Source organism: Taurulus bubalis (assembly GCF_910589615.1).
Source record: "Taurulus bubalis genome assembly, chromosome: 15".
In the NCBI taxonomy this organism is placed as follows: domain Eukaryota; kingdom Metazoa; phylum Chordata; class Actinopteri; order Perciformes; family Cottidae; genus Taurulus; species Taurulus bubalis.
In genome coordinates this window covers 19,905,045-19,915,953 of record NC_136603.1, presented here as the reverse complement: position 1 = coordinate 19,915,953, position 10,909 = coordinate 19,905,045, and the positions used below count along the sequence as shown (strand labels likewise).

General features: G+C 42.7%; 2 protein-coding genes across 2 annotated transcripts in view; both read left to right on the top strand.

Annotated features, from left to right (window-relative positions):
- Nucleotides 1-853, top strand: part of LOC306747860 (olfactory receptor 4B13-like) — a gene marked incomplete at both ends in the record, with an annotated part of 945 nt that extends 92 nt beyond the window's left edge. The window contains one exon of the mRNA XM_079230960.1: nucleotides 1-853. This exon is cut by the window's left edge and continues 92 nt beyond it. Within this exon, the coding sequence (XP_079087086.1) occupies nucleotides 1-853 (853 nt within the window).
- A 5,055-nt stretch (nucleotides 854-5,908) lies between these two features.
- Nucleotides 5,909-10,537, top strand: LOC306747859 (olfactory receptor 4B13-like; the record flags this gene model as incomplete). Its single annotated transcript, XM_079230959.1, has 3 exons — nucleotides 5,909-6,815; nucleotides 8,768-8,889; nucleotides 10,418-10,537. The coding sequence occupies 3 exons, from the start codon at nucleotides 5,909-5,911 to the stop codon at nucleotides 10,535-10,537; spliced, it is 1,149 nt and encodes a 382-aa protein (XP_079087085.1).
- Between the last annotated feature and the right edge of the window lie 372 nt (nucleotides 10,538-10,909).

The window sequence follows — 10,909 nt, the reverse complement described above, 5'->3', positions numbered from 1 at the left end:
ACTGTGTTACTGTTTCATTGTGCTGGTAAATGTTGCGCTCATTGTGACCATCATCTTGGATAAGAACATGCATGAACCAATGTATATTCTACTATGCACTTTCTGCATGAATGGACTTTATGGGACAACAGGTTTCTACCCCAAGATGCTCTGGGATCTGCTGTCTCCTGTTCATGTAATCTCTTATTCTGGATGCCTTGTTCAGGCTTTAGTGATGTACTCATTTGCCTGCAGTGATCTGTCTATTCTTGCAATCATGGCGTATGATAGATATGTGGCTATATGTCGACCCCTGGACTACCACTCTATTATGTCAAAGCAGAGAGTGTTACTGTTAGTCTGTTTCTCCTGGTTATCACCTTTTTGCATTATAGGCACAAATATTATTCTTACATCTAGGTTAAAGCTATGCAGCCCATATATTGACAGACTTTTTTGTGTGAATTGGGCTATTGTGAAACTTGCTTGTTTCCCAGCTGACACTATTGTTAACAACATAGTTGCATACATTACAATAATTATTTTTGTATTACATGGTTTGTTCATAGTTTGGTCCTACATGTATATCATCAAAACGTGTGTGAATTCTTTAGAGAACAGGGCCAAGTTCATGCAGACATGTGTGCCACATTTAACCTCCTTGCTCACTTTTCTTGTCGCTATACTGTTTGATATCATGCATATACGATACGGGTCAACAGACTTACCTCAAACACTTAACAACTTTATTGCAATAGAATTTCTCGTCATACCTCCAATTATGAATCCTCTCATTTATGGTTTCAAATTGACCAAAGTTCGGAGCAGAATTCTAGGTCGTATTTCTTTTAAGATCACATTTCTTCAACGATAAGGAAACGCAAAGGCTTATAATAATGCATTCTTTATATATAAATCATTGTACTTTGTCACAGTTTTTTTTTAATTATGTCATAACTTCTTAATCTTCTTTCATTCTATAGAAAACAGGGCAAGGTTCATGCAAACATGTGCTAATTCTAACCTTACTTACTTTTCTTGTGACAATAGTTTGGATATCATGAAGATGCACATTTTGGCTCAAAAGATTTCCCACAAACCTTTCAAAATGTTGTTTCAATAGAACCTCTTGGCATTACCCCGAATCCTCATGAATTGTTTCAATATGACCAAAATGTGGAGGAGAATTGTATGTTTTTACTTTGAAAAACCAATAGTAGGATTCATCTAAACCTTTTATTTACGTGCACTGCTTATCTGACCCTTACCCTTATCCTGTGGGCTGCATGTTTTGTCCGGAGTTAAATGTAGTATTAGACTGCATGTTTTGCACAGTTAGCAAATATTAGCTCATTATGCCTTGCAAGATGTAATTTTTAATGAAAATATGCATTTTATTACATTTGATTGCTGGTAAAGAATGTTCTTATTTCTCAGGATTTATGGTGCTGAATCATATCCCCTTTTTATTGGGTAGTAATTTTAAAATGATGATTACATGAAACAGTAAAATGTGTACTTTATTTTGTTTATCTACATTAATCTCATTCAGTCAAGTCTTGTCAATGGTTCATTGCGTCTTATTGTTAAACGTATGTGTGCACAGATAAATTCACAAGAACTTTTAAACAACAAATTACCACTTTCTTTTTTTTAAAGCAGGTAACTGTATCAGTCTTGAGCAGCCTAATTACCTGTTCAACTAACAGAGCAAATCATGACCAAGATGTGAATAATTCTGCCTGCCATGATTGTGGCTCTACCTTGATGGTTTTCTCTTCTTGTCCACTAAGGAAGTGGTTTAAGGGTGACTCTTCTCCACTTCATGTTTCCATGTATGGCATATGCATATTTACATCATCTGCTTTCAGGTGATGTTTTTTGTTCATGTCCAAGAGACCATGTGAAGGGAGGCGTCAACCACAACGCTGTCGTACACGTCCTTGACAATGTCACGCTGCATGTAGAGTGTGCAGGGTTCACAGTGGAAGGGTCTCTTCCCGCCTCCCTATTAACTTGGGGCTTTACCGGCCATGTCATCCCTGAAGCACGCAAATAGCTGTTCTGTTGCTCTGATGAGGCCTTTGTTTTCAACATAACATGCAACAAAACATGAATTGGGCAAATAGTTTGTTCATTTCACATGGTCTCTTATCTTGTGTTCACTTTGTGTTCTTATTTTGGTTTCTTATTTTGTGTTCATCTTATTTTTTGAAAAAAAAGAGGATCTGATGTGTTGCAAAAAAACTTGCTGTTATATTACCATACATTGTCACTTACTGAAACAAATTGCAAATTTTATTGTAACATGTATTAGCTTTCGACTAACAATTACATATCAAATAAACGCAACAAACATCATCTGCAATTAATTTCGATGTATTATTAATGATATTAGCTGCTCAGTTTCACTGTCAGCAAGGGATTTATTTACTTTGAGGTATACTTTTTCCAAATAACCAAAAAAGCTGGACAAACATAAAATAGCAGTAGATAAAACAAAATACACACTCAGATGTGTTTACACTGACGTATAAATGATTTTTCACATAAATAATACAAAATAAAATATCCATCCATCCATTATCGAGCCGCTTATCCAGGGTCGCGGTGGCCGCAGGCCCGGCAGGCCAACCCAGGCTTCCCTCTCACCCGCAATATTTTCCAGCTCATTCTGGGGGATCCCGAGGCGTTCCCAGGCCAGCTGGGAGATATAATCCCTCCAGCGTGTACTGGTCTTCACGGGGTCTCCTACCAGTTGGACGTGCCCAGAAAACCTCCAGTGGGGGGGCGTCCAGGAGGCACCCAAATTAGATGCCCAAACCACCTCAGCTGACTCCTTTAGACACGATGTCCGAGCTCCTTACCCTATCTCTAAGGCTGAGCCCGGCCATCCTACGGAGGAAACTCATTTCAGCTGCTTGTAACTGCAAAATAAAGTGTGTGTGTGTATGTATGTATGTATGTATGTCTCGATTTTAAAAAATTAGAAAAAAAACAAACATTTTCATAATTTGAACTTAATAATTTAAGTAAACGTTAGGGCTTAGATATTCCAACTGTAACCAATGCTACAAAATTTAACCACTGTCATGACCTGGATGTCCCAACTCCGGCAGGCTCCGCCCCTCCTGGAGTCTATGGCTTATACTCCACTCCAATCATGAGCACGAGGTCGGCCACTAACAATTTGCATGAGTTTAGCAGCTAATCAGAACTTTCTGGCCCAAATGCATGCGAACGCTACTTTGTCAGACCTCAGATAGATGGCCCTCCTGCAGGCAGTCAGACACTTCCACGGGGTATGACCGGGGCGACGTTGACCGTCTTGCAGGCGCTGGGGTTGTGGGAGCTGCACAGGTGGATGTTCGGGAGCACAAGTGAGGCTTGGTTACCATTCCCCCCTCCCTGACAGGGTCCTTCCTGGTAGAGTTGGAGGGGATGTGTTGCCTCAATAGGGGACAGACACACAACATTTTGTGCGGCCTCTCCGAATACTTTGACTTGAAAATTGCTGACATTTTCAGAAAGACCATGGAGTCCCCGAGCAAAATCATGAACCGCATACAATACAAATCTGTTTCAAATCTCCTGGACAGTCAGCTATATCCTGAAGTCCCTGAGCTCCCTCCTTCTCATACCACACACCATTGCTAGCATCCAGGGCTGCGTTTAGCCTCCACATTTCCCGCGGCTCTCGGTATCCATCCTACAACTTGTCGGCCCTCGCCTTCCAACAGCCCTGCGGGGGAGATCCCAACTTCGACGTACCCCAGATCCCTCTCCCACCCACCGGAGATCCAGGCTCTCGAACGACGGGCAAAATCACCACGACCCTCATTCTCCATTCTGACACGCCGACAGTCTCATATATATATATATATATATATATATATATCCCACTTTTCCGAGTGGACCAACTCTCAACCAAAGGATGCAACCATCCAACGCAACACCATCAGTCTGCCAGCACAACACCACTCTCAAAGCCCCCAGAGCACTTCCATGTTCCCTGTTTCATGTCAGCCACAGCGCCGATGATGTCACAACGCATCCCACGGCCGGAGAAACCCAGACATCCACATCAGTCCTTTCAGAGGGCCAGGTCAAATCCCACCCTCCTCAAGCTCTGTACCAGACATCCTACCTTGCAATTGCTTTTCCCCAGACTTCACTACAATGCAAAGTGAGCTGCATCATACAGAACCCTTAACTTCAAAGGGCTCTTTCACCACTGTGGGCTCTTCCACCAATGATACTGTGAAGGACCAAGTGAGCAAGAACAGGGAAGGCAGGGTAAGGTGTGAAAAATAGGGATTTTATTGCCCCAACAAAATCGGAACAAAATGAAAAATAAGCCAGTTCCATAACTTATTTAAGGTTTTACAAAAACTCATGAACTAGAATTTCAGACCAACATCCTGAGCGCTCCATGGTACAAGAGACACTCCAATGAGCGCTCCATGGTACAGGAGACACTCACGAGCCATCTCCCATGGCAAGGTATATAGCAGTGGGCTGGTCCATGCTAATTGGAAGGGGGGAGGAGACCGCTCTCCCCCGTGGTGCAGAACAGCCCGGACGCTGAGGACACCCTTCTGGCCGAGGCAACATGGCACAGCCCAATCATCCAGGCCAGCCTATTTAGGCAGGTGTGGTGCGGCGGCGCCAGTCTCTTTGAGGGATCGTCGGCTGCAGGTAACTCCAATTGGGCCTGTCGCTGTGACGGCTAGTTGCAGCTGTCACAGGTACCATGACCCCCCGTGTGACATGCCCCATCCAGCTGTCTGAAGTCCTGCAACACCTCTTCAACTTGAGCCTGAAACAGAAGGAAGTCCTGGTGCTGTGGAAGACGTCATGCCTGGTTCCTGTCCCAGAGAAAACGACTCCATCCGGCCTCAACGACTACCTACCGGTTGCCCTCACATCTCATGTGATGAAAGTGCTGCTCCCCATGTGGGAGTGGACGACTGCTGCAACAAGCTCAGTTGGGTCGAACCGGTGGCTCTGTGAGTCACTTTCTTTGATTTCTCCAGTGCATTCAACACCATCCAACCAATTTTTCTAAAGGAAACTTTGATCCTTCAATGCGTACAGCAAGATGTTGGAGATGTTCTACCAGTCTATTGTGGCCAGTGCTCTGTTCCTCTCTGTAGTCTGCTGGGGGAGCCGGCTCCATCATAAGCTGCAAACTGAACAGTCTGGAAAATGTGGTGGAGAGGAGGTCACTGAAGAAATGATGTTGTATGTCGTCGAGGTAATGACCGCTCTCGCTGTGGCGTGAGGACTGCAATATTTTCTCCACCATAGCTGTTTAAATTAACTTGGAAAGACCCATTTTGGATACCCCAACCTCAGGGTTCAGGCCACAAACTCTGCATTATCAGGCAGATTTAGTCCGGTCGGGTCTGACGGTTGCGGAGACGGTCCAAATTCTGGTCTCGTTTTTTGGCCTCTGCAAGACCCTAGTTTAGACACAGCAATAGCAAGCTTCAAAAAAGGTTGACACTTTAGCGATCCAGGTGCCTTGCTCTTGCAATGTATTGCACGTGAGATGCATACATGGTCGAAGCTATTGCGAATATAAGTGTGTTCAATCTCCTGACTGCCAATCAAAATAGCTGTTTTCATATTAATGTTAAAGCATGAGGAACCCTCCATCCAAACTCCAAAGGAACTTTATTAATTACGAATATTTTAACAACAAATGTATTTCAATGTTCTTTTAGGTTTGATGCATTGCTCATACAGTAGATTGCAGCACGCTGAAACAAAGAGGAAACTTATTTCTGAACATTGATTGGCTGGTTTGAATTCCCAAAGCTCATGTGTGGCTGTAGTAAGAAGATATTAACAACTGTAAGATGAGGAAGCAAACACTGTTCAGGATGGACGTGCATATCACAGGGCAAAAAGCAATGTTCTAACCATGATGCATAATGTTTCTCATGTAAGGTTTTTTTATCTTTCAGGTTTAAATGAAACTATGAACTTCAAGGTTGCTCTCTTCTCTCTCACTTTACTGTGTTACTGTTTCATTGTGCTGGTAAATGTTGCTCTCATTGTGACCATCATCTTGGATAAGAACATGCATGAACCAATGTATATTCTGTTGTGCACTTTCTGCATGAATGGACTTTATGGGACAACAGGTTTCTACCCCAAGATTCTCTGGGATCTGCTGTCTCCTGTTCATGTAATCTCTTATTCTGGATGCCTTATTCAGGCTTTAGTGATGTACTCATTTGCCTGCAGTGATCTGTCTATTCTTGCAGTCATGGCGTATGATAGATATGTGGCTATATGTCGACCCCTGGTGTACCACTCTATTATGTCAAAGCAGAGAGTGTTACTGTTAGTCTGTTTCTCCTGGTTATCACCTTTTTGCATTATAGGCACAAATATTATTCTTACATCTAGATTAAAGCTATGCAGCCCATATATTGAAAGACTTTTTTGTGTGAATTGGGCTATTGTGAAACTTGCTTGTTTCCCAGCTGACACTATTGTTAACAACATAGTTGCATACATTACAATAATTATTTTTGTATTACATGGTTTGTTCATAGTTTGGTCCTACATGTATATCATCAAAACATGTGTGAATTCTTTAGAGAACAGGGCAAAGTTCATGCAGACATGTGTGCCACATTTAACCTCCTTGCTCACTTTTCTTGTCGCTATACTGTTTGATAACATGCATATACGATACGGGTCAACAGACCTACCTCAAACACTTAACAACTTTATTGCAATAGAATTTCTCGTCATACCTCCTATTATGAATCCTCTCATTTATGGTTTCAAATTGACCAAAATTCGGAGCAGAATTCTAGGTCGTATTTCTTTTAAGATCACATTTCTTCAACGATAAGGAAACGCAAAGGCCTATAATAATGCATTCTTTATATATAAATCATTGTACTTTGTCACAGTTTTTTTTAATTATGTCATAACTTCTTAATCTTCTTTCATTCTATAGAAAACAGGGCAAGGTTCATGCAAACATGTGCTAATTCTAACCTTACTTACTTTTCTTGTGACAATAGTTTGGATATCATGAAGATGCACATTTTGGCTCAAAAGATTTCCCACAAACCTTTCAAAATGTTGTTTCAATAGAACCTCTTGGCATTACCCCGAATCCTCATGAATTGTTTCAATATGACCAAAATGTGGAGGAGAATTGTATGTTTTTACTTTGAAAAACCAATAGTAGGATTCATCTAAACCTTTTATTTACGTGCACTGCTTATCTGACCCTTACCCTTATCCTGTGGGCTGCATGTTTTGTCCAGAGTTAAATGTAATATTATTAGACTGCATGTTTTGCATAGTTAGCAAATATTAGCTCATTATGCCTTGCAAGATGTCATTTTTAATGAAAATATGCATTTTATTACATTTGATTGCTGGTAAAGAATGTTCTTATTTCTCAGGATTTATGGTGCTGAATCATATCCCCTTTTTTATTGGGTAGTAATTTTAAAATGATGATTACATGATGCAGTAAAATATGTACTTTATTTTGTTTATCTACATTAATCTCATTCAGTCAAGTCGTGTCAATGGTTCATTGCGTCTTATTGTTGAACGTATGTGTGCACAGATAAATTCACAAGATCCAGTAACAAATATATATTTATTAACATGAATGTCATTGACTTGCTTGTGATTTAACATTTACAATTACAAGTACAATATTTTAAAAAGAAAACAAATTACCACTTTTTTTTTTTTCTTTAAGCAGGTTTCTGTCTTGAGCAGCCTAATTACCTGTTGAACTAACAGAGCAAATCATGACCAAGATGTGAATAATTCTGCTTCTGCCTGCCATGATTGTGGCTCTACCTTGATGGTTTTCTCTTCTTGTCCACTAAGGAAGTGGTTTAAGGGTGACTCTTCTACACCTCATGTTTCCATGTATGGCATATGCATATTTACATCATCGGCTTTCAGGTGATGTTTTTTGTTCATGTCCAAGAGACCATGTGAAGGGAGGCGTCAACCACAACGCTGCCGTACATGTCCTTGACAATGTCACGCTGCATGTAGAGTGTGCAGGGTTCACTGTGGAAGGGTCTCTTCCCGCCTCCTTGGGGCTTTACCGGCCACGTCATCCCTGCAGCACGCACATAGCTGTTCAGTTTCTTTGATGAGGCCTTTGTTTTCAACATAACATACCATCCAATACTTGAATTGGACAAATAGTTTGTTCACATGTTCTCTTATTTTGTGTTCATTTGGCACATGACGGTGCATGTATCTCTTTTTTTTCAACAATCCCAACAGATCTGATGTGTCCTAGCTGTTATATTACCATCAATTATCACATACTGAAACATATTGCAAACGTTATTGTGACGTGCATTAGCTTTAGTATGGAACAATTACATATTATCCAATAAACCATGTTAAACCCGACAAACACCATCTGCAATTATTTTCTACGTATTATGAATGATATTAGCTGGTTGAGCTGGGGGTGATGTGTTGCCCCAATTGGGGACAGACACGGACAGGCACACATTTGTGTGGCCGCTCCGAGCACTTTGTCATTGACATTGTCAGAAAGACGCTTGACTCCCCGAGCAAAATCATAAACCGCATACCATACAAATCTTTCTCAAATCTCGCGGACAACCAGCTATGTCCTGAAGTCCCCGAGCTCCCTCCTTCTCATACCACACGTCATTGCTAGCATCCTCGGCTGCGTTTAGCCATCCACAAACCGCACAACTCTCGGTATCCATCCTCCAACAACTCGTCAGCCCTCGCCTTCCAACAGCCCTGAGGGGAGACCCCGACTTTGACATCCCCCAGTTCCCTCTCCCACCCGCCGGATATCCAGGCTCTCGAACGACGGGCAAAACCACCACGACCCTCATTCTCCATTCTGACGCTCCGACAGTCTCTACATATCTCACTTTTCCGAGCGGACAGTCTCTCAGCGAAAGAACGCAACCAGCACAACACCACTCTCGTTGTCCGAGCCACCAGAGCACTTCCGGGTTCCCCGTGCCATGTCAGCCGCAGCACCGATGACGTCACAACGCATCCCACGGCCGGAGAAACCCAGACCTCCACATCAGTCCTTTCAGAGGGCCAGGACCCTATTCTTTGTACCTGGTTTACTGAGTTAGCCGGATAATTTTCAGGATAAGATTATGTAGATCAGGCTTTTCGGTTTCTCAAAGCAAGTTTAGAAAACTCACCATAGCAACACATCGAAATCCCTTAACCTGCTCCAGCGCAGGCTTATTGAAATTCACTAGATAAGCTGGCGACTCCCACCGGACAAAAACGGCAGCTCCCTTCCTCATTGATGAAGGAGCGATATTAGTTATATTAGTTTTATAGGGAGAGAGTTCTTCCAGATCGCCAAGATCCGTTCTCACATCATGATGACTTCCTGTACGAGCGCAATTGATTCTGCCGACAAGGAATTTTATTTACGAGACCTCCTCGAGCCGTACATTGCGGACACCACAGGCGCAGCAGAGCATCGACCGTCTCACATACTGTATGCAGACTGGATCACAGACTCTAGCATTGCTTTGCACTTTTTTGCGAGCGGTGCATTTCTGTACAATGTCGGCGATGCCGAGAACATCGGGAAAGCTGCTGCATGCCGTGCTGTTCGTAAAGTTTATTTAGCGCTTAAGAAACGTATGGATGTGTTAAAGCACTCATAACTATAATCTGATTGATTTGGGTGATGAGGCACTTAAAATTAGCCAATACATTTCCTCAAACTGACACATTTAACTTGTCTGATTTTTTGCGATGCATGTCTCGCAGCGGAGGCAGTGTTAAGGTGCGTTCACAGCCAGCGCGTTGCGAATATTCGCAACACGTTTGCTGTGAATGCAGCATTAGACTTTGCCATATAGACTTGAATTCCTCATATGTGTTCATGATCATCTCCTGTTTCTCAGCGGAGACAAAGGAGGCTGTTCCTTTGAGTTTATTTGCCATTGTAGCGTTTGAAGATCATGATATCTGTGTTCAACTATGCTCACTTTTGAAGAGGAGCGTACACGTGCAATTATCCAGATGACTGACGTCTGGTTAGAATTAACATGACCGTTCATCAGCGTTGAACAAGGCTCAACAAAGATCAAACAACAAAGATCAGCGTTTGAGGAACGGGGAAAGCCTGATGTCAATCATCTCGGTAATTTAAGCTGGATAAGGACATTTGATCAACTTTGTTGAACCACGTACGAAGAATACCCCCCAGCTCGTATCCCACCCTCTTCCAGCTGCCTCTGTAACAGACACATCCCACCTTGCAATTGCTTTTCCACAGAATTCACTACCATGCAAGGTGAGCTGCATGACAGAGCCCTGTCAATAAAAGACACCTCTTCGTAACCTTACGAGCTTGTACTTGGGGCTCAAAAGTGTTTAACTTCAAAGGGCTTTTCCACCACAGGGAACTGTTCTGTCCCCCTTCCTGTTCAGCCTGTACACCACTGACTTCCAGTACAACTCGGGATCACGCTACCTGCAGAAGTTCTCTGATGACTCTGCAGTGGGTGCAGCGGGTGTATAAGAGACGGATGGGAGGAGGAGTACAGGGCAGTAGTGGATGACTTTGTGAGAAATCATCTGCTTCTGAACGTGGCCAAGACCAGAGAGATGGTGGTGGACTTCAGGAGGAAGGAGTACAAGTTCCTGGGTGTCTCAATCGACAACAGACTGAACTGGAAAACCAACATCAACACTGTGCAAGAAGGGAATGAGTTTTTCTTGAGGAAACTTCGATCCTTCAATGCGTGCAGCAAGATGTTGGAGATGTTCAACCAGTCTGTTGTGGCCAGTGCACTGTTCTTCTCCATAGTCTGCTGGGGGAGCAGCATTGGAGCCGGAGACACCAATAGACTTAAAATGTTTAAGATTGAGATTACCAGATCTGGGTACCCTA